General features: G+C 39.4%; 3 protein-coding genes across 11 annotated transcripts in view; 1 reads left to right on the plus strand and 2 right to left on the minus strand.

Annotated features, from left to right (window-relative positions):
* Positions 1–14,335, plus strand: part of LOC124176761 (nocturnin) — a 40,545-nt gene extending 26,210 nt beyond the window's left edge. For 5 of the 6 annotated variants that reach the window (XM_046558423.1, XM_046558425.1, XM_046558424.1 and 2 more), the window contains exons 3-5: positions 183–248; positions 382–969; positions 1,887–3,792. In XM_046558423.1, coding sequence (XP_046414379.1) covers positions 183–248; positions 382–969; positions 1,887–2,185 — 953 coding nt within the window. In that variant the 3' untranslated portion in view covers positions 2,186–3,792. Of the gene's footprint in view, positions 1–182; positions 249–381; positions 970–1,886; positions 3,793–14,126 lie in introns of those variants that run through there. The other variant, XM_046558428.1, reaches the window with a different exon arrangement.
* On the minus strand, positions 13,150–25,016 carry LOC124176760 (proton-coupled amino acid transporter-like protein CG1139). Of its 3 annotated transcripts, none has more exons than XM_046558420.1 (9): positions 24,890–25,016; positions 18,211–18,282; positions 17,803–17,922; positions 17,414–17,686; positions 17,155–17,239; positions 16,774–17,046; positions 16,487–16,665; positions 16,224–16,393; positions 13,150–15,471 (listed from the first exon to the last, which is right to left on the minus strand). In XM_046558420.1, the coding sequence occupies exons 2-9, from the start codon at positions 18,270–18,272 to the stop codon at positions 15,185–15,187; spliced, it is 1,449 nt and encodes a 482-aa protein (XP_046414376.1). In that variant the 5' UTR covers positions 18,273–18,282; positions 24,890–25,016; the 3' UTR covers positions 13,150–15,184. The 3 variants fall into 3 exon arrangements, with proteins under 3 accessions (XP_046414376.1, XP_046414375.1, XP_046414378.1); XM_046558419.1 differs by lacking the exon at positions 24,890–25,016 and adding an exon at positions 21,086–21,282; XM_046558422.1 differs by lacking the exons at positions 18,211–18,282; positions 24,890–25,016 and adding an exon at positions 18,029–18,145.
* Positions 24,022–27,834, minus strand: part of LOC124176759 (proton-coupled amino acid transporter-like protein CG1139) — a 40,215-nt gene continuing 36,402 nt past the window's right edge. For both annotated transcript variants that reach the window (XM_046558417.1, XM_046558418.1), the window contains one exon: positions 24,022–27,454. In XM_046558417.1, coding sequence (XP_046414373.1) covers positions 27,192–27,454 — 263 coding nt within the window. In that variant the 3' untranslated portion in view covers positions 24,022–27,191. The remainder of the gene's footprint in view (positions 27,455–27,834) is intronic.

A 27,834-nucleotide genomic window follows, 5' to 3' on the forward strand; every position in this document is an offset into this window, starting at 1 on the left:
CACCTTACAAATTTAATTGATCATCGATTATTTCACATTCTTGTTTCCGTATTCAGACTTATCGGTACGTTTCTACTTACGCTTTCCATTCAATAAACTACACTGCAATCGTGTTTCTTCCAATCAAAGATTTTCAATTCCGTCTACATCGATCGACGATTAATTAATTAATGTTCTTTCAGCTTGCGTGCAGCCGTTGAAGAGCCCAAACAAGATACGAGTATTCCAGTGGAACGTATTGTCGCAATGTAAGTCGATCCGTTAATAAAAATCGCGGCCTTCCAGCTGCATTTGTGTGTCGTCAACTTCTTGGCTTCACATGTGACAGTCCACGTGTACTTCCTATTAACAATAAAGATGTAATCATTCGATGTTCAACAGCACTGGGAACAACAAACGACAGTTTCGTCTGTTGTCCGGAGGACGCTCTGGAATGGGGAAACAGGCGATATCAGATCGTCCAGGAGATCCTGGAATACGCACCGGATGTAATCTGCCTCCAGGAGGTGGACCACTTCAACTTCTTGAAGGCCTGCCTGGAGACCCAAGGATACACCGGCACCTTCTTCCCGAAACCGGATTCGCCCTGCCTTTACCTCGACGGCAACAACGGGCCTGACGGATGCGCGCTTTTCTACAGACGCGAAAAGTTCGACTTTGTCAAGTCCGACACCAGGGTGCTGGAGGTCTGGCGAGTCCAGAGTAACCAAGTCGCCGTAGTCGCCGTTCTCAGGGTCCGGGAAACCGGCAGGGAGTTTTTGGTAGCCGGTACTCATCTCAAAGCCAGAAAAGGCGCCCTCTTATCGACCCTCAGGAACGAACAGGGCAAGGACCTCCTCGATTTCGTCCATTCCAGCGCGGAAGGAAGGCCCGTTATTCTTTGTGGAGATTTCAACGCGGAACCGACGGAACCGATCTACCGGACAGTCTTGGGATATCCGGGACTTAATTTAGGAAGCGCTTATGCAGGTGCGATCAATCGTCGTCGGACAATGTTTACTTCGTTTACGAGTTGGGCTTTCCGTACCCAGCTCTCCAACAATCTTCGTAAATAGATGCTAATTTAAACGTTTGCACGAACATTGCCGCGAAAGTTGACGCTGAACGTTTCTAATCGAACTTTTCTAAACAAAGCTCAAACACCCGCGAACGATTTAAACATGCTGCAATATTCATCCGACTATTGACAATTCATTCTCGTTATATTTTTCCTAATGATTTTCAAACTCGCGTTTCGTTCATCGCTGAAATTAGACGAGTTTTTTTCTAAACGATCTCTCCAACTCGTTTTCGACTTTGGATTCGAAACACTCGACGTATCAAATATATGCCCAGAAGTTTGTACTGCAGAAGAAAGCAATGATCGAGTCTGAAGAATCTAGACACGATTTGATCTGTTAATATTCATCAGAATTAAGACACTTTGATTGGATTGAAATTTTTCAAATTTGTAACAAATTTCCAAAGCTTTGAAAACTTTGTCGGCTTACCCTCATCTCCCATGTCATGAGATTTTTACATGAGTTATTTTCAATATCTTGTACGTGAGTTACGATGAAAACGTAAAATTGAAGACCAATGTCCGGCAGAAACTTGTTCATTACATGTATACACGTAAATTTCTCCTTTATCAATGCACGGTTACTTGTACACATTATACGTTACACGGTGAAAGTTCCAAGTAGTCGCAACTGAACACGAAAGACTTCTGGGTATAAACAGGCGTGAGATCATTCGCTTCAGTTCCTCCTCTCATTCCGGACTTCCTGTTCGCGTTACACTTGGTCTCGGTTTTTTGTTTTTTACTTCTTGTAGTTGTACTCGCCATACCTTGTACCGTTTTTCTTCTTTTGTGCCAATTTGTTAACGTGCAGATCGACTTGCAGATTTTTCACCCAACAAGGATGTCCCTTCGATGGACAGAGAGCCACCCTACACGACGTGGAAGGTCCGAGACGAGGGCGAAGTCTGTCACACCATCGATTACGTATTTTACAACAAAGACGCCTTCGTGGTGAACGCCGTTCTCCAGTTTCCAACATCCGATGACATCGGCGAAGGTCGCGTGCCGTCCTACCAATATCCCAGCGACCATTTCTCCCTTTGCTGTGACTTCCGGTTTCAGGATCAAGAGAAAACTGGTCAGGCGCATATAGAGGAGCTCAAAGGCGTCAGTAGCTTATAAATAATACTGTAGCGTTATTCACGCAACAATCGTCTCGCCATTATTCGCGATTAATAGGTACCGCAGTTATTTGCGGCATGTATAGGTATAGTGTTGATGTTCATGTTTGTAACTAAGACACTTCACGAATTAATTAATTAATCAATCAAGAGGCAATCAACCGTTGCGATCACGATTTTCAATCGATACGGACGATTAGGTCTCTGAGATTTTTTACTCTCGTATCGCAATTTGTCCGGCAGTTTCTGATCTTTTATTTTCGTACTGGTTTCGTTGAATCGCGTTATTAGACGTTACGGAAATTTGCGATCGGAATGCTAATCGCGATACCTCCGGAGATGACACAATCTAGGTGTATTATTAATTAAGAAACGTGCCTTTTTTTATTACCACTACTATATGTTGAACGAACGAATAAGCAAAAGTTGGATCTTAGTCGTCGATCTCTTACTCATTTAATGACTGTTAACAGGACTAGAGAAATTGAAGTTTCAAGAGAATTGCTAGTTTTGTGCCTGGTACAATGATTGAAAAGATTGCGAGGCGATGCGACTGACTTGGTTCACGACGAAAATGCAGGATTTAACTTTTCCGGTTTTGTTCCTTGATGAGAAAAAAAAAATAAATAAAACACACAAAATCACAGACAAATATTTCTGTCAGTTGTCTGCTAGTTTCTCTTATTTTAAATTACTTGTTGTATATATTGATACTGTAATACTTAGTAACGTGATAGTTCCATGCAGACCGTGTATGACATTGCATTTAGAAATACGACGAAAGTAGGAAATATGAATTTTTTTTTAATGATTATGTAATTACAATATGCATCAACATTGACAATGGTTCGCGATCACGAACGTCAGTAAATTATATTGGATAGTTGACCAAAAAAAGTCCCTAGCTATTCGATTCTTTTTTTTCATTTATCCGTTCTAATGGAAATCAAACAAAATATGCGATCTTATTATTAACCCCCTAGCTTTCTAAGATACGTTTAACTTTTTTCTTTTACAAATGGCGTAATATACTGTGACTGTTGACCTATGTGATTATTTTTTGATGTACAGAACAAATTGAAGAGGATTGAAAAAGAATGAAGCGTTATAAACACAGGTTGAAACGCTACGACAATAAACAGTAATCGACAAATTATTGCTAAGTATGTCATTTATATGAATATTTCTTTTCGTTTTACTGATTACGGTCATATGATATGAGGATCTATGTGTAGTAAGGGGATATAGTCGCGGCCTCATGTATCACGTTTGCGTGAAACTATGTTACATCATGTATATTACGTCGTTTGAACAAATTTTTTCTTGGTTCGCGTTATTCTACTATTGTTGTTCGATGATGTTGCAATGATTTAACTACCATTGTACAACAAGGATGGATGAATGAATATCGACGTATTGTTGCGATAGGTGTGAACGATAATATTGAATGAGTGATTCCACTAGATGTTGTCTCCTATACAACGGTCCGGAAGAATTGTGATTTAGTCGTTAATTCAGAAGATTATGAGGATGTATCATGTATTATTATATCTTGTATGTGTATATTGAATGATATTTTTATTAAAATGATGTTCTATTCATCGTTAATTGTCTACGTTCTCCTTCATCTCTAGTTGGTAATGATTAGCATGAAGTAGACAAGCATTGGCGCTATGTGATCCAAAGCTCCTGATCCCCTTCGCTATATGAAGTTGACATACTGCGACGAAGGATCAATTCCAGAGCAGAACGGACAGCAGATAAATAACATGAACAATCATTCGTTTCTTGGCTGTAACTCTGGATGCGTTGCTTGCCGCCTGATCGAACTCGGCTTACGTCGAGATAAAGCCTGAAAGAATGATTTCCGGCGATTTTCAGAATCATCGAAATTTTAAGACGGAATGATAGGGGTGAGCCTGACCTTTGATTTGCGTGACAAAATCTTACGTCTGAAAATCGATTCGCATGGCTCTGCTTGAAATAGTTGGACCCTCCGGAATGCACAAAACGTAGTGAAAAGGTCGTAGGACGAACGGGAGCGGATTTACGAAGGAAAGAAGAGCAGTGCAGAAAGTACAGAAACGAATCTTTGGTTTTTCAGCTGTAACTTTTGATCCGATGCTCGCAGCCTATTGGGACCGTGCTCATTCGATTTCGCTTGCAAAACTACGTCGGAATAGCGCATCAAATAATTTATTCGAGCACTTTCCAGAATCGTCAAATTTTTGCCAAAAATACAAAGGGGTTAGCCTTACTTTTTTTTTGGCCAAAAAATTTTGCGTCTCAGAATCGATTCGTGTGGCCCTGTTTGGAGTAATTGGACCCTCAGGATTGCAGAAAACGCTGCGAAAAGGTCGTAGGACGAACGGGAGCGGATTTACGAAGGAAAGAAGAGCAGTGCAGAAAGTACAGAAACGAATCTTTGGTTTTTCAGCTGTAACTTTTGATCCGATGCTCGCAGCCCATTGGGACCGTGCTCATTCGATTTCGCTCGCAAAACTACGTCGGAATAGCGCATCAAATAATTTATTCGAGTACTTTCCAGAATCGTCAAATTTTTGCCAAAAATACAAAGGGGTTAGCCTTACTTTTTTTTTGGCCGAAAAATTGTGCGTCTCAGAACCGATTCGTGTGGCCCTGTTTGGAGTAATTGGACCCTCAGGATTGCAGAAAACGCTGCGAAAAGGTCGTAGGACGAACGGGAGCGGATTTACGAAGGGAAGAAGAGCAGTGCAGAAAGTACAGAAACGAATCTTTGGTTTTTCAGCTGTAACTTTTGATCCGATGCTCGCAGCCCATTGGGACCGTGCTCATTCGATTTCGCTCGCAAAACTACGTCGGAGTAGCGCATCAAATAATTTATTCGAGCACTTTCCAGAATCGTCAAATTTTTGCCAAAAATACAAAGGGGTTAGCCTTACTTTTTTTTTGGCCGAAAAATTGTGCGTCTCAGAATCGATTCGTGTGGCCCTGTTTGGAGTAATTGGACCCTCAGGATTGCAGAAAACGCTGCGAAAAGGTCGTAGGACGAACGGGAGCGGATTTACGAAGGAAAGAAGAGCAGTGCAGAAAGTACAGAAACGAATCTTTGGTTTTTCAGCTGTAACTTTTGATCCGATGCTCGCAGCCCATTGGGACCGTGCTCATTCGATTTCGCTCGCAAAACTACGTCGGAGTAGCGCATCAAATAATTTATTCGAGCACTTTCCAGAATCGTCAAATTTTTGCCAAAAATACAAAGGGGTTAACCTTACTTTTTTTTTGGCCAAAAAATTTTGCGTCTCAGAACCGATTCGTGTGGCCCTGTTTGGAGTAATTGGACCCTCAGAATTGCAGAAAACGCTGCGAAAAGGTCGTAGGACGAACGGGAGTGGATTTACGAAGGAATGAAGACCAGTGCAGAAAGTACAGAAACGAATCTTTGGTTTTTCAGCTGTAACTTTTGATCCGATGCTCGCAACCTATTGGGACCGTGCTCATTCGATTTCGCTTGCAAAACTACGTCGGAATAGCGCATCAAATAATTTATTCGAGCACTTTCCAGAATCGTCAAATTTTTGCCAAAAATACAAAGGGGTTAGCCTTACTTTTTTTTTGGCCAAAAAATTTTGCGTCTCAGAATCGATTCGTGTGGCCCTGTTTGGAGTAATTGGACCCTCAGGATTGCAGAAAACGCTGCGAAAAGGTCGTAGGACGAACGGGAGCGGATTTACGAAGGAAAGAAGAGCAGTGCAGAAAGTACAGAAACGAATCTTTGGTTTTTCAGCTGTAACTTTTGATCCGATGCTTGCAGCCCATTGGGACCGTGCTCATTCGATTTCGCTCGCAAAACTACGTCGGAGTAGCGCATCAAATAATTTATTCGAGCACTTTCCAGAATCGTCAAATTTTTGCCAAAAATACAAAGGGGTTAGCCTTACTTTTTTTTTGGCCAAAAAATTTTGCGTCTCAGAATCGATTCGTGTGGCCCTGTTTGGAGTAATTGGACCCTCAGGATTGCAGAAAACGCTGCGAAAAGGTCGTAGGACGAACGGGAGCGGATTTACGAAGGGAAGAAGAGCAGTGCAGAAAGTACAGAAACGAATCTTTGGTTTTTCAGCTGTAACTTTTGATCCGATGCTTGCAGCCCATTGGGACCGTGCTCATTCGATTTCGCTCGCAAAACTACGTCGGAGTAGCGCATCAAATAATTTATTCGAGCACTTTCCAGAATCGTCAAATTTTTGCCAAAAATACAAAGGGGTTAGCCTTACTTTTTTTTTGGCCAAAAAATTTTGCGTCTCAGAATCGATTCGTGTGGCCCTGTTTGGAGTAATTGGACCCTCAGGATTGCAGAAAACGCTGCGAAAAGGTCGTAGGACGAACGGGAGCGGATTTACGAAGGGAAGAAGAGCAGTGCAGAAAGTACAGAAACGAATCTTTGGTTTTTCAGCTGTAACTTTTGATCCGATGCTCGCAGCCCATTGGGACCGTGCTCATTCGATTTCGCTCGCAAAACTACGTCGGAGTAGCGCATCAAATAATTTATTCGAGCACTTTCCAGAATCGTCAAATTTTTGCCAAAAATACAAAGGGGTTAGCCTTACTTTTCTTTTGGCCAAGAAATTTTGCGTCTCAGAATCGATTCGTGTGGCCCTGTTTGGAGTAATTGGACCCTCAGGATTGCAGAAAACGCTGCGAAAAGGTCGTAGGACGAACGGGAGCGGATTTACGAAGGAAAGAAGAGCAGTGCAGAAAGTACAGAAACGAATCTTTGGTTTTTCAGCTGTAACTTTTGATCCGATGCTCGCAGCCCATTGGGACCGTGCTCATTCGATTTCGCTCGCAAAACTACGTCGGAGTAGCGCATCAAATAATTTATTCGAGCACTTTCCAGAATCGGCAAATTTTTGCCAAAAATACAAAGGGGTTAGCCTTACTTTTTTTTTGGCCAAAAAATTTTGCGTCTCAGAATCGATTCGTGTGGCCCTGTTTGGAGTAATTGGACCCTCAGGATTGCAGAAAACGCTGCGAAAAGGTCGTAGGACGAACGGGAGCGGATTTACGAAGGGAAGAAGAGCAGTGCAGAAAGTACAGAAACGAATCTTTGGTTTTTCAGCTGTAACTTTTGATCCGATGCTCGCAGCCCATTGGGACCGTGCTCATTCGATTTCGCTCGCAAAACTACGTCGGAGTAGCGCATCAAATAATTTATTCGAGCACTTTCCAGAATCGTCAAATTTTTGCCAAAAATACAAAGGGGTTAGCCTTACTTTTCTTTTGGCCAAAAAATTTTGCGTCTCAGAATCGATTCGTGTGGCCCTGTTTGGAGTAATTGGACCCTCAGGATCGCAGAAAACGCTGCGAAAAGGTCGTAGGACGAACGGGAGCGGATTTACGAAGGAAAGAAGAGCAGTGCAGAAAGTACAGAAACGAATCTTTGGTTTTTCAGCTGTAACTTTTGATCCGATGCTCGCAGCCCATTGGGACCGTGCTCATTCGATTTCGCTCGCAAAACTACGTCGGAGTAGCGCATCAAATAATTTATTCGAGCACTTTCCAGAATCGTCAAATTTTTGCCAAAAATACAAAGGGGTTAGCCTTACTTTTCTTTTGGCCAAGAAATTTTGCGTCTCAGAATCGATTCGTGTGGCCCTGTTTGGAGTAATTGGACCCTCAGGATTGCAGAAAACGCTGCGAAAAGGTCGTAGGACGAACGGGAGCGGATTTACGAAGGAAAGAAGAGCAGTGCAGAAAGTACAGAAACGAATCTTTGGTTTTTCAGCTGTAACTTTTGATCCGATGCTCGCAGCCCATTGGGACCGTGCTCATTCGATTTCGCTCGCAAAACTACGTCGGAGTAGCGCATCAAATAATTTATTCGAGCACTTTCCAGAATCGGCAAATTTTTGCCAAAAATACAAAGGGGTTAGCCTTACTTTTTTTTTGGCCAAAAAATTTTGCGTCTCAGAATCGATTCGTGTGGCCCTGTTTGGAGTAATTGGACCCTCAGGATTGCAGAAAACGCTGCGAAAAGGTCGTAGGACGAACGGGAGCGGATTTACGAAGGGAAGAAGAGCAGTGCAGAAAGTACAGAAACGAATCTTTGGTTTTTCAGCTGTAACTTTTGATCCGATGCTCGCAGCCCATTGGGACCGTGCTCATTCGATTTCGCTCGCAAAACTACGTCGGAGTAGCGCATCAAATAATTTATTCGAGCACTTTCCAGAATCGTCAAATTTTTGCCAAAAATACAAAGGGGTTAGCCTTACTTTTCTTTTGGCCAAAAAATTTTGCGTCTCAGAATCGATTCGTGTGGCCCTGTTTGGAGTAATTGGACCCTCAGGATCGCAGAAAACGCTGCGAAAAGGTCGTAGGACGAACGGGAGCGGATTTACGAAGGAAAGAAGAGCAGTGCAGAAAGTACAGAAACGAATCTTTGGTTTTTCAGCTGTAACTTTTGATCCGATGCTCGCAGCCCATTGGGACCGTGCTCATTCGATTTCGCTCGCAAAACTACGTCGAAGTAGCGCATCAAATAATTTATTCGAGCACTTTCCAGAATCGTCAAATTTTTGCCAAAAATACAAAGGGGTTAACCTTACTTTTTTTTTGGCCAAAAAATTTTGCGTCTCAGAACCGATTCGTGTGGCCCTGTTTGGAGTAATTGGACCCTCAGGATTGCAGAAAACGCTGCGAAAAGGTCGTAGGACGAATGGGAGCGGATTTACGAAGGAAAGAAGAGCAGTGCAGAAAGTACAGAAACGAATCTTTGGTTTTTCAGCTGTAACTTTTGATCCGATGCTCGCAGCCCATTGGGACCGTGCTCATTCGATTTCGCTCGCAAAACTACGTCGGAGTAGCGCATCAAATAATTTATTCGAGCACTTTCCAGAATCGTCAAATTTTTGCCAAAAATACAAAGGGGTTAGCCTTACTTTTTTTTTGGCCAAAAAATTTTGCGTCTCAGAATCGATTCGTGTGGCCCTGTTTGGAGTAATTGGACCCTCAGGATTGCAGAAAACGCTGCGAAAAGGTCGTAGGACGAATGGGAGCGGATTTACGAAGGAAAGAAGAGCAGTGCAGAAAGTACAGAAACGAATCTTTGGTTTTTCAGCTGTAACTTTTGATCCGATGCTCGCAGCCCATTGGGACCGTGCTCATTCGATTTCGCTCGCAAAACTACGTCGGAGTAGCGCATCAAATAATTCATTCGAGCACTTTCCAGAATCGTCAAATTTTTGCCAAAAATACAAAGGAGTTAGCCTTACTTTTTTTTTGGCCAAAAAATTTTGCGTCTCAGAATCGATTCGTGTGGCCCTGTTTGGAGTAATTGGACCCTCAGGATTGCAGAAAACGCTGCGAAAAGGTCGTAGGACGAACGGGAGCGGATTTACGAAGGAAAGAAGAGCAGTGCAGAAAGTACAGAAACGAATCTTTGGTTTTTCAGCTGTAACTTTTGATCCGATGCTCGCAGCCCATTGGGACCGTGCTCATTCGATTTCGCTCGCAAAACTACGTCGGAGTAGCGCATCAAATAATTTATTCGAGCACTTTCCAGAATCGTCAAATTTTTGCCAAAAATACAAAGGGGTTCACCTTACTTTTTTTTTGGCCAAAAAATTTTGCGTCTCAGAACCGATTCGTGTGGCCCTGTTTGGAGTAATTGGACCCTCAGGATTGCAGAAAACGCTGCGAAAAGGTCGTAGGACGAACGGGAGCGGATTTACGAAGGAAAGAAGAGCAGTGCAGAAAGTACAGAAACGAATCTTTGGTTTTTCAGCTGTAACTTTTGATCTGATGCTCGCAGCCCATTGGGACCGTGCTCATTCGATTTCGCTCGCAAAACTACGTCGGAACAGCGCATCAAATAATTCATTCGAGCACTTTCCAGAATCGTCAAATTTTCGCCAAAAATACAAAGGGGTTAGCCTTACTTTTTTTTTGGCTAAAAAATTTTGCGTCTCAGAATCGATTCGTGTGGCCCTGTTTGGAGTAATTGGACCCTCAGGATTGCAGAAAACGCTGCGAAAAGGTCGTAGGACGAACGGGAGCGGATTTACGAAGGAAAGAAGAGCAGTGCAGAAAGTACAGAAACGAATCTTTGGTTTTTCAGCTGTAACTTTTGATCCGATGCTCGCAGTCCATTGGGACCGTGCTCATTCGATTTCGCTCGCAAAACTACGTCGGAATAGCGCATCAAATAATTTATTCGAGTACTTTCCAGAATCGTCAAATTTTTGCCAAAAATACAAAGGGGTTAGCCTTACTTTTTTTTTGGCCGAAAAATTGTGCGTCTCAGAACCGATTCGTGTGGCCCTGTTTGGAGTAATTGGACCCTCAGGATTGCAGAAAACGCTGCGAAAAGGTCGTAGGACGAACGGGAGCGGATTTACGAAGGGAAGAAGAGCAGTGCATAAAGTACAGAAACGAATCTTTGGTTTTTCAGCTGTAACTTTTGATCCGATGCTCGCAGCCCATTGGGACCGTGCTCATTCGATTTCGCTCGCAAAACTACGTCGGAGTAGCGCATCAAATAATTTATTCGAGCACTTTCCAGAATCGTCAAATTTTTGCCAAAAATACAAAGCCTTACTTTTTTTTTGGCTAAAAAATTTTGCGTCTCAGAATCGATTCGTGTGGCCCTGTTTGGAGTAATTGGACCCTCAGGATTGCAGAAAACGCTGCGAAAAGGTCGTAGGACGAACGGGAGAGGATTTACGAAGGAAAGAAGAGCAGTGCAGAAAGTACAGAAACGAATCTTTGGTTTTTCAGCTGTAACTTTTGATCCGATGCTCGCAGCCCATTGGGACCGTGCTCATTCGATTTCGCTCGCAAAACTACGTCGGAGTAGCGCATCAAATAATTTATTCGAGCACTTTCCAGAATCGTCAAATTTTTGCCAAAAATACAAAGGGGTTAGCCTTACTTTTTTTTTGGCCAAAAAATTTTGCGTCTCAGAATCGATTCGTGTGGCCCTGTTTGGAGTAATTGGACCCTCAGGATTGCAGAAAACGCTGCGAAAAGGTCGTAGGACGAATGGGAGCGGATTTACGAAGGAAAGAAGAGCAGTGCAGAAAGTACAGAAACGAATCTTTGGTTTTTCAGCTGTAACTTTTGATCCGATGCTCGCAGCCCATTGGGACCGTGCTCATTCGATTTCGCTCGCAAAACTACGTCGGAGTAGCGCATCAAATAATTCATTCGAGCACTTTCCAGAATCGTCAAATTTTTGCCAAAAATACAAAGGAGTTAGCCTTACTTTTTTTTTGGCCAAAAAATTTTGCGTCTCAGAATCGATTCGTGTGGCCCTGTTTGGAGTAATTGGACCCTCAGGATTGCAGAAAACGCTGCGAAAAGGTCGTAGGACGAACGGGAGCGGATTTACGAAGGAAAGAAGAGCAGTGCAGAAAGTACAGAAACGAATCTTTGGTTTTTCAGCTGTAACTTTTGATCCGATGCTCGCAGCCCATTGGGACCGTGCTCATTCGATTTCGCTCGCAAAACTACGTCGGAGTAGCGCATCAAATAATTTATTCGAGCACTTTCCAGAATCGTCAAATTTTTGCCAAAAATACAAAGGGGTTCACCTTACTTTTTTTTTGGCCAAAAAATTTTGCGTCTCAGAACCGATTCGTGTGGCCCTGTTTGGAGTAATTGGACCCTCAGGATTGCAGAAAACGCTGCGAAAAGGTCGTAGGACGAACGGGAGCGGATTTACGAAGGAAAGAAGAGCAGTGCAGAAAGTACAGAAACGAATCTTTGGTTTTTCAGCTGTAACTTTTGATCTGATGCTCGCAGCCCATTGGGACCGTGCTCATTCGATTTCGCTCGCAAAACTACGTCGGAACAGCGCATCAAATAATTCATTCGAGCACTTTCCAGAATCGTCAAATTTTCGCCAAAAATACAAAGGGGTTAGCCTTACTTTTTTTTTTTTCCAAAAAATTTTGCGTCTCAGAATCGATTCGTGTGGCCCTGTTTGGAGTAATTGGATCCTCAGGATTGCAGAAAACGCTGCGAAAGGGTCGTAGGACGAACGGGAGCGGATTTACGAAGGGAAGAAGAGCAGTGCAGAAAGTACAGAAACGAATCTTTGGTTTTTCAGCTGTAACTTTTGATCCGATGCTCGCAGCCTATTGGGACCGTGCTCATTCGATTTCGCTCGCAAAACTACGTCGGAATAGTGCATCAAATAATTTATTCGAGCACTTTCCAGAATCGTCAAATTTTTGCCAAAAATACAAAGGGGTTAGCCTTACTTTTTTTTTTTCCAAAAAATTTTGCGTCTCAGAATCGATTCGTGTGGCCCTGTTTGGAGATATTGGACCCTCAGGATTGCAGAAAACGCTGCGAAAAGGTCGTAGGACGAACGGGAAGGGATTTACGAAGGAAACAAGAGCAGTGCAGAAAGTACAGAAACGAATCTATGGTTTTTCAGCTGTAACTTTTGATCCGATGCTCGCAGCCCATTGGGACTGTGCTCATTCGATTTCGCTCGCAAAACTACGTCGGAATAGCGCATCAAATAATTTATTCGAGCACTTTCCAGAATCGTCAAATTTTTGCTAAAAATACAAAGGAGTTTGTCTCAATCATTCCGTCACTGTCGAGTCACAACCCTCTTATCTCGGCATTGGTCTGCATTACTCATTCCCGACGTCATCGAGCCTTGAGGAATAAAAAAGTGCATAGCCGACAGGACTAGACCAACACGGAAGACTGAATCGTTCAAATAATCAGCCCTTATCTCATTAGAAGTCAATCGGAATTAAAATGCTTTAATTTCATAAATGAATCAGCTGTGTGTCAGACAGAGACCTTAGTAGTCGTAATTCAATCCTTTAATAATCGTCGCAGCGATTTACTAACAATTGTACATATTTTTTCCCATTCACTTCTGTTAATGCTTAACATAGTCCTATTACTGGTGCACGTCTCACTTACATCGTATGAGCTAGAGTAACTCAAACTTAACAAACGTTCCTTTTAACAATACATTTTTGTCAACTATTCAACAATATTCTGTAACAATACAATTCCAATCTCATTATCACTTGTGCTCAACCAATACTGAAGAACCTCCTTCTTGGTGATGTATCTCAAACGACGAACTTCTAAAATGCGCAGCGAAGTCATCATATATGCAATATTCTGCGGCTTTTCGTTATCATCGACCATTTTATTGTTCCAATATTGTAGATACGAATTATTCATCGTCTCATACGTAGAGCAGGCCAATGTCGTAATAACAAAATTACTAACAATATTTCTTCAAGTCAAATTTCAAAGCTTTCTCTGTCCACTCATCATTCAGCAATTGTCAACATACCACATGGAATAAAAACACGTTTACCAACACCACATGATCGGCTCGTACCAATGATATATTCTCAATAGAAATTTGATACCTAATTAAAGCTCTTATTGTCTAGTCGTATAATGGTGATAACAATCTCTATACCGTACTAAAACTAGTCAACTTTCTTGTATAATCTATTAGAAAAAAACTTTGGGTTTGTGTCCACCCTCTACCCTAATGCTATGCTCAACTCTCAAGAACAAGCGCTTTTATTACGTTCAGTTTGTGAGAAAACTGATCGTATGAATAAAAATAAAGTGCCACCCAATTATCAAGTTGAATTCTTATATAAACAGTAGCGGGAGTAACCCGGAACAATAAAAATTATCGTGGCAGTCTACATTTAATCACGAAATTAATCACGCCGTAACCAGTGCATATCCTAGTTTTTCAATACTTTTTCTACACGATGGATTCATTCGTGATAACTTTTAGCCATCAATATTTTTATAACTACATGCTTCTACGATTGCACTGAGAGCGTATCTTTGCATACAGTCATCAGATAAGCTGTCTTTTCAGCAAATTTGCAAATTTTCGATATATCCAAATTCATTCACAACAGTCCGACTGTTCAAGTCCCTCGATTTTAAAAAAGGCGTTTCTGATCTGTTCATGTTCCTACATTATAGATAAAAACCAATCAGCTACTTTAAATTTTTACATTGCTTCCACTATCCCACCTTATATAGAATATTATATTTACTTAATATACTATACATATACTTTCATGTGTTGAGCCATCTAGGCTCACAAACAATTTTCGCAAATATTTAACACAATCTCAAAAACAACAAAGTTATATTGGCACAGCGTGAAAAAAATATACATTATTCATGCAATTATGCATATGATATAATAGTAGCCATAAAGGAAAGTCGTGCGATGTACGGAAAATAGCAAAGTGCGTACTTCATCTCTAAGTCAAGTTCAAAGTAAACTTCGGTCACGCATATTCATATTCTTCAAATTTCACCATAGCACCGCAATCTTAGCCACTTTCCTTTACGTTACATATTGCGTGATAAACGCCAGCGCAACATTTTCAACACAGATACCTTTTGGTTTCTTTGGTCATTGAGTTTTATAGTGTATATACTTTGGTCTAAATTACAGCGTTAATATAAGCGGTGTAAAAGTCTTTTCTCAAAATTTATCACTTTCGAATCCTCAGTAGAACGTTGAACGCACTTCAAGTCACGCAAATTTTTAACATTTTATTATCGACACATCTAATCGACATAGAATTTCCAATCCATACCAATTTTTTCTAATGTATAAATATCACATCTAATGATCGATATAATTTCGTAGCGTATTCGAAAAGCGACGCCGATGTAAATATCTCATAATGATAAAATTTTCAACGCGAAATTTTCGCCATTTTCACAAATAAAGAATCTCCGAAGCGCTTTTTTACACGCCTAAATCCGCGATACTATCCATGGCAGTTCCGTACGAACAATGGCTAATGAAACTTGGAACATGTTTATTCTACAGAGTGGCTTTTCGTGGACATCGTCCCACTGAGCGCCAGAATTTTTCTCTCCAACAGCCCCGAAAGCGGGCATTTATCGAGAGTCGACCGCAGCTACACGTAGTCACGATAGTCAACGCGACTGATGTTAATTTCACTAGTAGCACATATTGCAGTCCTTATTGATGTAAGTCTGACGAATTTGCTATTATTGTACTGTTCACTGGCGCTGCGAAGGAATTCACGATGTCCACAAGGCTCACATAGGTTCCAACCACGAGCCCCACAATTCCGAATAATATTAGGAAGATGTTCTTGATCAAGGACGACATGCCGGGTCCCATGTCGGGCCACATAACGCATATCTCGATTATGGCAGGAAAGGCGAGTCCTAGTGCCGAAAGACACAAGGCTCCAAACAGCGAGATGAAGAGACCCAGACGCGGCACAGCGATCGCCAGTATAACTGAAAAGCGGTTAAGATTTTGTATTAAGAAATGCAGGAATCGTTTCTCTCGCTTGCTTCGAAGTCGAATGATTTCATGTCCAAGTGACATTGTAACAAGAAGTTTTAGACCGGACACGAGTCAGCCCTTGAACTTCCTGTTTTCACGCTGCAGGTTCCAAGTTCGTGAAGGAAAAAAAGAATTATGTCCAATTCACATTTCGAATTACAGATTTAGATTTGTAATTAACGATTTTGAAGCCTAATAAATTCATCATTACAAATTTTTGATGTCTGACCTTGCATTCGTGACCGGTAATCCAAAAAACCTTCGGCTAGCAATTTCTGCCAAAATCGGAATATTTTCAGATTTGCGTTCAACTATTCAACAAACCGACAAGTGCGAATATTCATCAAAATCCAAATGTTTTTAGTATTTTTTCTAGCTTATCGAATACACCAAATTTTAATTTAGCAAGTCTGGCCTTAGATTCGTGATTAGCGACCCAAAAAACCTCACGGCACCAATTTTCATTCAGATCCATTCATCATCTCAACTATCATCGTTTTTATTTGATTTTTTGGAACTTTGTCATTTAAATAATTAAAAACGTACCGAACCGATCAGTGCCAAAATGTAATCAGTTCTAAGTTTGGAGAAGCCACGTCGATTGAGATAAAAATCATCGAAATCCGGTAACTCGATCTCGAGCTATCGTCGAAGAAACAGGAAGTTAAAAATGTTCATCTGACTCCCTAAAGCGTCAACTTACAGGTGGCAATGGTGACGATTGTCCTCAGGACGTACTCCCAGAAAAGTTTGTTCTTAGGAATACGACGATCCAGGTAGGTGTTCCAGATGATCTCAACGGGCACGTAGCCTTGGAGGGCGTAAGTTATGAATATCGCGATGGCGAACATTATTTTTATGGCCTGTGCCATCCTGTGGGCGGAAACAGATAAAGAGAAATAAACATTGGGTCGATTATGGTGATTCAAGTGCGAATAGTGCGTAGCATTTGAAACATCGACATACACGTCCCCTTTAGGAAGATTCAAAGTAATGCTCCCTTCGGCTGCCGCCCCGTATTTGATATAACCGAAAACTCCGACCAGAATGTACAAGATCACGATGACGGTCATCCCGATGTTCAGTACGCCAAAGTAACCACCAAAGTTCTGGGGAGTCTTCATGTTGTTTTCCAAAGCTATGATCTATCGGTGACAGAAGAAGTGGTACAAGGTTTTTTTTCACGTAAATGAACTATTTCGAGGTGGAAAATTGATTTTCAGTTAGGGTCATGAGGTTAGAAAATAACTCACCACTCCGACAGCTTCCAAGGCAAATAACGTGGTACCAAAGTACAGGGAAAAGTTTCTCAACGAGCCGTACAATTCCCTTTCGCTAACGGACGGAAGATCGTCAAAAACGTAATACAGGATCATTGATAGACCAACGAAAGTGATGACATTCGCCAGGGAGGAGAATGGCGCAAGCACTTTCAAGTTCCTAATGTAGTTTATCAATGTCAGTGGTACGAGCAAAATCAGCATGTGCAATTTCGCATCTATTGGAGGCCAATACTGATCGGTTACCTGGCAACGGATCGTCGAAAAATGATTAGCTTTCGCATACTGCGTTCAACGGAGGCTTGAAGACAAGTTAAAAAGTAAAATTTCTCTCTCAAGGCTTCCGGAAACTACCTGCTTTATATTCTCCGCGACAAAGACGATGTAGACGCAGCAAATTCCCAGTTGATATGCTATTAGAAACCCATCGACGAGACCTCTGAAAGACGTTGTTACCTAACTTTATACATCTATAAAAAATCTGAATAACGTTCAAAAATAATTTTGGAATATTAACATTTTTATACATCCGCAAGTTGATTCGCATTTGAAGGCTAAAAAAAAAAAAGCTGTGAACATTTTCTGCCACGTATAGAGAATTACAGATACTCACGGCGCGGAGGGTGCGAACATTTTACACCATCGTGGCCCTTGTTCCAAAGCGTACTTCATGCTCATCGGATAACTCAAAATGGGGACCTTCATTCTTTTGCACAATTTGTACTGCGCTTTTACGAGAACGTGCAAGCAGTAGGTGCATAAAATACCGATGAGAATCGTTGCTATGACGCCGGTGACCAGACCACTGTTGTAAAAGGCATTCGGCATTGCCAGAATCCCAGTCCCCAGGCTGCCCTTCAGCAGATGGATCAACGTCTCGGAGTTCCTGAAACCAGATCAAGTTCAAGTTCTTTCACGTAGGTCTACTAACCGTGCGGTACAACCCATTCGACCCAATTCTTCTCTCCGAAAGTGCTTTTAACTCGATGACGATATACTCACGAGGTGGGATTCGGCCTGTTCCGATGTTTGTGCGGATCATACGATTCATCCGAATCCGATCCTGGCGATCCTCCGTCTCCACTTTTCAGGAAATTCCCATCTGGCGTTTGTTTTTCCCCACTGCAATGATTACAGACCATTATTACCTCGTCTAACGTGCGCTCGTCGAACGGATTCTAGTCCGATGTTTTCCTTGTGGTATTAAATTAACGGGACGAGAACGCACTCGTTGTCATATAAGAGCTGTCAGTGTATCCCATTACAAATCACTGCTAAGATATTATAATCCGCGCGCACATCCCAACGATCGACGTGTTCGACACACTTTGACCGAGTGGCAAGGTGAAATGATAGTCTGTCTATTTTGAAATTCGCTTAGCTTTAACCGTCTCTGAAATCAGAACTCACTTGAAGGAGCTCTGCCCAGCCATCAACTGCATGTTGATAGTTTCCCCATTCTTTTCTTCCATGGTGACGTTTCTGGAACAGAAACGAGGTCGTCGACCAATGATCGATGTGCACAAGTCGTACGATAAATATAGTGAAAAATTTGTCATGTCGGAAGGTATTTGATTTGTTGTGGTGTGTGGTTTTCTCGATATTTTACTTCCGAAAGTGCCAAAGCTTTTTTTGGATCAGAATAGATCTTCTTCAGGAACGCGAGTTGACGATGCGATGCATCCGGAGCATTGCGGAGGATGCATCTGCATCTTCGCTCACGTCACGCTTATTAATCATGTCACCGATTGCATAGATTGCGAGTAACCCAGAAGCGCGAGCAATGACGTCGAGTCCATTCATGCTTTGCTCGGTGCGTTCTGTGTATTTGCAAAAACAAATATTCATCCCGATCAAGTATCAATTGCCAATCAGAAGAATTAGGATTCGCTGGTTATTGGAGCGGATTTAAATTACCTAATCAAAATCCGCAATGCATATATTAAAGCCTTGGCGCATTCTGCATATTAACTGATTGGCTTAATCGGTACATTGGGGTCAAATGCAGTCAACTGTATCTGTACGACACAAATAATGTATTCCTTGCTTATGTTTCGTACGTGAAAAAACTGCTTTCTGCTACCCTCAAGACGCTCGATGCTACCATTTACCGAGTTGATCAAAGACGGAGTAAATCCTTGCGACCACGTTCGCCAACCCTTATTTTCGTCCACTATAAGAATAAATTTAATGGCCGAGTCGTATTCGATTTTCACTTAACACACCGTCAAAGTTTATGACACTGAGTTTTGCTTCGTTCCACTTGGGAAACAAAATTAAACCTCGGGTTGTGCTAGGTAATTACTCAATAAATACTCAACCCAGATAACTCGAAGACAAGTAACAACTCTCGCGAGCCAATATTCACGAGCGTGGGTGCGAGTTACATAAAAGGATAACGTGTGTACGAATTACGATTATAATACCTCGGTCATCAGAAACGATGTTTCGACACGGTAATTTCGTTTCAATTTAGACCCATATGCAGCTTTGCCCAGTCACGATTTTTGGCTTTAACAACGCGTCAATAACGCTAATCGCATGTTAAAGTCACAAGGCATCAAAAAAAAAAAAACACTTCAAAAATAATTACAGCTGAATTGGTTTTGGTTTACCTAAATAATTTCGGAGGAATGTGGAATGGATTTGAACGACGTGAACATTCGCGTTCTGTCCGATCTAGAAAATCCTAACTTTGTTATTATGTAAAAGTTCTGCAGGGGACGAGACGAAGAAACAACGGGCATCTCAATTCCTCTTGTAGGTCAGTGCACGAGGCGATAAATCAGGAATTTCGGCATTCACTCGTATATTTAGATCCAGTGTCCGAAATCGTTACGACCGCAATACCAATAGCTTGCTCAAACTTGTAAAAACCAAAGAATTGCACAGGTCTGCAACCAAAAAACTGCACGAGTTTTACTCACTGAAACCGGGAAAAAAATTAAAATAATTCCACCGCGTTAGATTTTTTATTGAACTCGTGTTTGTAATTTCATTTAGAGTGATTTCATTTAATATGTAGGTATTGGATCCAGTCTCAAGAATAAATATAAACAGGGAAACAGAAAATGGAAAGCGGAAGCGTGTTCGGAGAAGTATAAAAGAGAAGCAGAAATGGAATATTAAGTACATTTGACCAAGAAATTGTTTGTTTCATTTCATAAGAAATATTGTTTAATTCATTGTAATGAAATGGTGTTCGTTTTTTTTTTTCATCATTCTTATACTTTATTTTTATGCAAACACATTGTATTTTGCAAAAATACTTTACGTGATGGAGGGTAATGGAAGTGATTTTTGGATTCGGCACACTCGAAAACGTAATATTTACCAAAAACATGCCATGCAGCTGAAAAAAAAAAAAAAAAAAAATTTCTTAGCAGACCTGTGTCATCAAACATCTCGTACCGATTGGTATTCAAATTTCCAAAAATAATTCCCACAGTTAAAAACCAAGCATAATAGTCTCGGTTTTGACGTGCACAATTTTAAACCGAAATTTAAATTGACCGAATAAAATGTCTACAAATTTTTGCATTTACTATTATTCATTTATTTCTCGCGCAAATATATTCGCACTTTCCAAGCTTTAATTATACGTTTCCCGTTGGTCCAAGAGCGGTAACTCATGATGCAGTTCCTTCGCAGAGTGCAAAATCAGTGCCGATCTAAATATAACTCGACGGCGGTTACAATTGTATCGTTGGGCTCTAGCTGCATACCCTCCGCATCTCCAGCTGCGACCAGGAAGTTCAAATTACAATTTCGATTACGGCATTAACCGACGGCAGGGAAAACTTGCCGGGCCGATACTTGATCGAAAGCCGGAAATCGCGTCTGAAACTTCCGGATATACGTGCACGAAAATATTATATATAAATTTCAAACGTATTTGATTAACATTTTTCGACCGAATTCATTGACGTTAAAAAAATGATCGTCGTTTCTATTCCGCATACATATACAATTATATATGATTTTTAGATTCTCTTCCGTAGCTTCGTTCTTCGTCGTTATTTCAGGTTTTTCCGGTCTCGTCGACGATGAGAAAGAAAAAAAAGAAGAAAAAAAGTTCAATACCAACGATGGGAAAAACAATTTATTCACGTTCAAATTTGGCTAACTATATTTACACACTTCTAACGACAAACGAGTAAATATTATGCAAGGCGACTACGGGCTTTTGATTTTCTGTTTCGTTTTTTCTTTCATCTTGACATTTAATTAACTCGATCGACTCGAGTCACACATTTTCGCGCGCGATGCGAAATCAAGGACTTACCTGGTCACCGTTCGTCAGTGTTGTACCTATCGAAATATCCTCGGCGTCCCTGAATCGCGTTTAACCCAAACACCTCGGTGAAAAACCAAGGTGCTTTGTCAAAACTTTTCACGTATGCCAAGTTGCGAATATAATGCTACCGCGATGAGCGATTTCTCTCGACTGTCTGCAGCCACAGGGCGCAACGCAATCACGACATTTTATTATCTCATCTCTGAGCACTGCAGCAGCCTCGACCAACTGTTCTATTATATTTATAATCACGTGGTCCAGTGACGCTTCCAAGTAAATTTTTCCGAGGAATTCTCCTCGTCGTCGCTGTCGATTCCTTTCAGAAATCTTCTCACCGATATACGAAGCTTGCTCCGAATTTAACCCTAGAACGGTTCCGGATGGGGGCGAAAAAATACTCGATTGGAATTTAAGTTACCCGCAGCGTCATTTTTTTTGACTCGACACGCATTAATTTTTTTCACCACTTTTTTTCGAACTTGTGGAAAAAGATTTTTGTCCCACGTGATTCCTCGTTTAAAAACTAAGAAAACGAGACGATGCTGGACCCTTAAATTAAAAAAAAAAAGAAAGTAAAATATGTCACCGTTTTAGGGTTGATAAAGCTGATTGATCACCGGCTCTTTGTAATTCTTTAATCGATTCTACGTTCGCAAGAAATTTGCAACGAATTAACGAGCCGATTTCAACGAGCGTTTTTTCGGTTACCGGAAGTAGTGCCGATTGCTACAAGTCACGTCCCTCGTACCAAATAATACGCAAGGGAGGTTTTTTAACAAACAGATAATCGTTGGCTTGCTGTCTCAGGTCTTGAATTCAATCCGTCAACTTTCGTCGATCTATCGAGGCACGAGAAAATAAACGAAACAATTGTAGAAGTAATTGAGGAGGAATGCCAGGAGTACGTTATATTCGTAAACATATAGAGAGTCGGAAAGTATAGTTCGATTATTGCGCCATAGGTTATAACTGACAATGAGTCTGACATAACTGCGTCAGTACGAGTTAATGCAATTGCAGAATGCAGGAGTAGTCGTGTATCGTAGCCGATCATGCTGCCAATTCGTTTCGCAAATTATTGAGCAAGCGTTGGTGGAGCTAGAGATTTTCATTCGTTAATGGCATACGTAAGCTGACAACGACGATTACTACGCCAAGATATTCTCATTAAGCAAATTATCGTATACTGTATACGTACGCAGATCGTACGGAGTTAAAATTGAAGGCTGCGTGTCTGTTGAACTCGCGAAAAAATAATGCGGGAAAAGCAACTGTAACGCAAATATCCAGGTAAGAAATAATACTCAAACAGAAGTATCCCAGTACGAAACATTTCGTATCTGCAATGTTGTGTGTGTTATGATTTTCGGAAATTCGTGCTAAAGTTATTTTATCGCGAATTCGATAAAACTGTCAACGAATCGAAACTGTTAATATTTTCCACAAATCGTAATGTATGGAGTGTAAATTGAGCTATGGAAGTAAAAAAAAAAAAAAAAAAGACTGACCTAAAATTGAATCAACGGTTAAATCCGCGGCCGGTGCAGGAGCATCGATCGGCCCCAATGACGTCATCTGCAAAAGTGCATGACCCGAAACTACGGAGTTCATACGCTGCGGGATTGCACGCGATTTTACACTTGCCTTGGTCCGTTTGAAAAAATTAGGATATTTTTAAGTTGGAACAGAAAAAAAAAAAACACCGTAACTGATTATATATTTGTAGATGTATTGAAATGAATGAAACGTAATCTGTGTTTTAATTTTCTTTTTATTTTTTGTCATTTTTCTTTCTTTTTTTTTCCCGCTGTCATAATTAATATTATTTTCATTGTTATTACTATACGAGAAGTATTCTTATAACAAAGACATCCGTCGCTCTTATTTACATTTTCGCTTGTGGTAAAATCAAGTATATGTGTACGTGTGTATATAGTGTACTTTTAAAATAACAAAATCGATTGAAAATTAATTTTAGCTATTGCAATTTATGTAACATGGTTCTATGTGTGTATTTGTGTGAGTTATTAAACGAGAAAAATTAGTCGTGCAAAATTTGAACAAATTTAGAAACATAGCTCGAACTCTGTATCCGTATTATAAATGATTAACGTAATTTGTATGATTACGGTAGATAAACGTTCTATTTCTTACAAATTTGAATTATTTTTTTGTTCTCGATATCGTTTAGTCTCTTCTTTTCTTCAACACATATTTTCCGGAGTTATCGTTACGAACTATTTACATTAATTTACTTAATAATTCAATCGCGCAATCATAGATCATTCGACACCTTTCTCACGATGGCGACTTGTTGACTTGTTTTTAATTTTTTTTTTTTGTGTGCGTGTGTTTTTTTTTCGTTTTTTGCAACTATTTACAGACTGCCATTCTCTAATTTACGTATAATAAAAATAATAACAATCTAAAGTCTTATCGGATGTTGTTTTCCCCGATTGAATATCAAAGGAAAGTTTTCCTACACCCTATCTTAATTAATTATGCATACATACTATAATATGGATATAACATCTGTATCTGTATCATGTATATGTATATATGTATATATCCTGCAATATCTAGGCATCTATTCTAAATTTATTCATCGTATGTTTATAAATCGTAGATTCTGTAACTGTAACCGGTTATAAAAATTTTTTATTTCCCCAGTTGAGAATTTTTGCTGTACAATATTATATATACATAGATACCGATGCAGTAAATTTCTTTACAAACAATATATTTTAATAATAATAATAATAATAATAATAATAATAATAATAATAATAATAATAATAATAATAATAATAATAATAATAATAATAATAATAATAATAATAATAATAATTTTTGAAAAAAATAACAATAACAAACACATCGGTCAACCGACGTGAGTTTATATCTTATTTGTTATAATACGAGCGTACATAAACTACTTGCACCGGGAATTATTTGCGCTAAGACAATCAATGCGTAAAAACAGTTTCTTCTTCTTATTTTTTTTTTTTTAATGTTTTTGTTTTCTAGACAAGTCTTTGCGGCTTGGTAAGGGACTAGGTTCATTTTTGGAGCTTCAAACGTCGCGTCATTATTATAAAAATAATTTTTAACCAATTTCAATTTCTTTCTCAGACTGTCAAATTTTCCGAATGCACAATATCGATATTAATATTCGTCGAAATATTTCGAAAATTTTCATTGTTTTTCATTCGCTCGCCACGTGCGAGAGAGAGGGAAAAAAAAAAAAAAAAAAAATCAACATTCTTTGTAAAATATCCACCGCGGAATTCCGTGCTGGTGAAAATTCAAATCGAAACTGTACACATATATATATATATGTATGGTTCTAAGCATAGGTGTATGTATATATACATATATTTATTTGTTAGATGAAACATGTGTGTATATATATTTATTACTAAAATGACTGTAAAGCACCATCGCATAACTATTCGACCCGCGAATTCGACACAGACAATATTTTCGCGCTTTAATTATTTATTTATCGATTTATTATCATATGGCGAAAAATTCGTTCTTTCATATTTCTTCACCCTCTCTATTTTTAGGAAAACTCTCGTTAATTTTATCGAACAAACCCGCGTATCTGTTAACAAAATCTCTACAAGCGTATAGTAAATTCAAGCTTAATTAAGCGGGGTACGGTTGAAGTGAAGAAAAAAAAAAATAAATAAAAAATAAAAAATCAAATTTAAAAAAAAAAAAAGAAAACAAACGAGCGAAGGAAACGAGACTAAAATGTAAATTTAAATAAAGAAAAGCTTCACTCACCCCGGGAAACTTGAGCTGTGTATTAAATTTACGAAATGTCACCCCCGCATAACGCGAAATCAATTTGTTAGACAGGTGATACGGGATTTTCGGTGCACCGCGTGTCGCACTGTCACCAGAATACCTAGAATAGCGTCTAACTCCGTTTTACCCCGATCCATATGCCCGCCTCAACGATTCTATTGACACCTGACGGTGAGCTTGCGAAACCGTCAAGAATTTCATGCCGAAATACCGCCGATAGCGTAGACGCAAATTTTACATATATTTCCAGGTAAAAAAAAAAATCCAATCGTTATACTTTTCGCCTCGATGTATCAAAATTGCTTCAATTTTGTTTCAAATATTCTCGCTGTAATTTTGACAAAAACAAAAAAAAATAAATAAAATAAAATAAACGAATTGCGTACTGCGATTAATTTTTAAGCTCTGCATATTTTCATGAGTAATGATAATGCTATTGGATATTATCAGGTATGTGTACGTTTTTTTTTCTCCGTTGGCCGTCTATCAATTTACTTTACTTTCACCACTTGGGATAAGAATGGAAGAAAAAAAAAAATTTCTAAACAGGAACTAATCGTCTGATTTGTTTTAGTGTTAATGATTAGTTTTAATGTCTTCCGATGCGTCGTTTCTTTTTTTTTTTTTTTTTTTCCTCGTAGGATTCGTAACTCTGTTAATATTGTATCGAAAATAAATATCTTTTACCTTGATATATATCGTAAATGATGCGTATCGTATATGTATGTGTGTTTTTAGGTGTGAACATGTTATATGCATGCAACAAAGTGTGCGTATGTAATATCGCATTTATATATGCTAAATCGGACACGTTAATGTAAATAATCACAACCTTTACTATATATATATATTCATACGTTATCGCTTTCGCTGTGGGAGGAAAATTTTTGCGCACATTAAAAGAAGAGAAAAAATGAGAAAAAAAATTGTCGAATACCAAGAAAATATTTATTCAAATACAACTTGGCAGGTATTTGATTGTTTTCAATGGTTATGTACTTCCGGCAAGAAAAGTTCGTTTGGTATAAAATTTTTTTAAAACTTTTTATTTTTTTGAATCGTTGTATCGTCTGCTACGTATTATTGAAATAAATATTATCTTTTGTTCGATTATTTTTTTTCTTCAGTGCATATTCAATGTAGTACAATAATAGTAATAATAATATTATAGTTTCACGGAATTTTTAGCGCTAAATTCTGCACAGAATGTGTGATTTGCAAAATGTCGCTGGTTGTATATCGACACCATTTATACGCAACGTATATCTCAATGGTATGAATTCATCATCGCTAGCGATAACTTTGAATTAGGAACTTGCGTGATTGATTATTGATATTAATACTTTTCTACATGCGTATAATACCGCCACTTTCTTTAACCGTATACTAATCGGCGTTATGCATCAACGATTACAAGTTCATGACGATGTTGTTTCATTCGTTGTTCTTATTATCATTGTTATTATATAATTTAATATATTTAAACATATGTATGTGTGTGTATATATTATATTATGTATTTGTTTTTTTTTTTTTTTATTCTCGTTTATCACTTTGCGTCGCTCGAATTCAAAGAACGAAGACGTTTCATAAATTCAAAACGAGACAAAAATTCGATGTTTATTTTGGCAGGAGTTAAATTTATTATTTTTTTTTTTTTTTTTTTTTTGATCTAACAACGATAACCTTTTTTAATTTTTTTTACTCACGGATTTCGAGTAACGAATAGATCGCCCGTTAATGGAAGAGACATTTCTGTTAAATACTATACAGTTTTCAGGCAAAACACCAAACTCAATTTTTAAAACATTCAAATTTCCGTACGTTTTATGAAATATTTCGAAATATCCCCGATACTGTGTAAAATTTCAACCCATACTATCTATTTACATGATACAGTAAGATTTTTTCGATTTTTTACAACCGCAGACGACGTAAACGAGACGAAAGTTGAAAAATTTTCGCGCACTTTGATTTAAATAAATTCTGTAAAAAATTTCAAACCAAAGCTCTTCATATTTACGATAGTATAAAACATTTCTATCCGATTGTTGAGTCAAGATAGATAATGAAATTCACGAGGCTCAATTTTCTCAGTTCTCATTCTCTCTTTCTCTCTCTCTCTCTCTCTCTCTCTCTCTCTAAATGAAAAAGTGACAACTTCACGATTCGGACGAGCTTTCGAATATCTCCGAAAAAATATCGACGACGCTCGACGAAAGCTCGTTCTCACAAATATTCCTAACAGAGAATTTTCTCTTCCCACCGTAACTATACCTCAAGGCGACACATCCATGGACTTGAAGTAATTTATAATCTGCAAAAGACTCGTGTAAGTCCCGGCGATCAGGCCGAGAAAACCAAATGCGACGACTGCCGAATTTTTCGCTATCATTATGATCTTCTCGGTGCGATTCGTTACGTTCCAGAATGTGCAGGTGTAGATTATCGCCGGAAATGCGAGGCCAAGTCCCGATAAGGAGAGGGCACCGATCAGCGATATGAAATACTCCAGTTTCGGAATTGCAACCGCGAAGAGAACTGCGGATTGGGAATTGAGAAAAAAATATGTAAAAATTACAAATACATTAAAAAAAACGGTCGACGATTATACATCATATTATCATCGGAATATTTAACACTGACGCTTTGCGCCAAAAAAAAAAAAACAAACATTGGCAAGATATACGAAAAAAAAAAATTGCTTTCCGACTTAAAACTTGTCGGAAAAAAAAAGAAACAAATCGTTGTGACGATTCCTCGACAAATATTTTTGCAAATTTCCTCACATATCTGTAATCGACGGATTTCTTTCGTTTGTCTGTAAGCACAATTCTAAACTGTAAAAAATAAAAAAAAAATAAAAACACGAATTTAATTCGATCCGTTACATTGGCTAGATTCGACTTAAAGTTCAAAGA

The sequence above is a fragment of the Neodiprion fabricii genome, chromosome 2 (genome assembly GCF_021155785.1).
Source record: "Neodiprion fabricii isolate iyNeoFabr1 chromosome 2, iyNeoFabr1.1, whole genome shotgun sequence".
Lineage (NCBI taxonomy): Eukaryota > Metazoa > Arthropoda > Insecta > Hymenoptera > Diprionidae > Neodiprion > Neodiprion fabricii.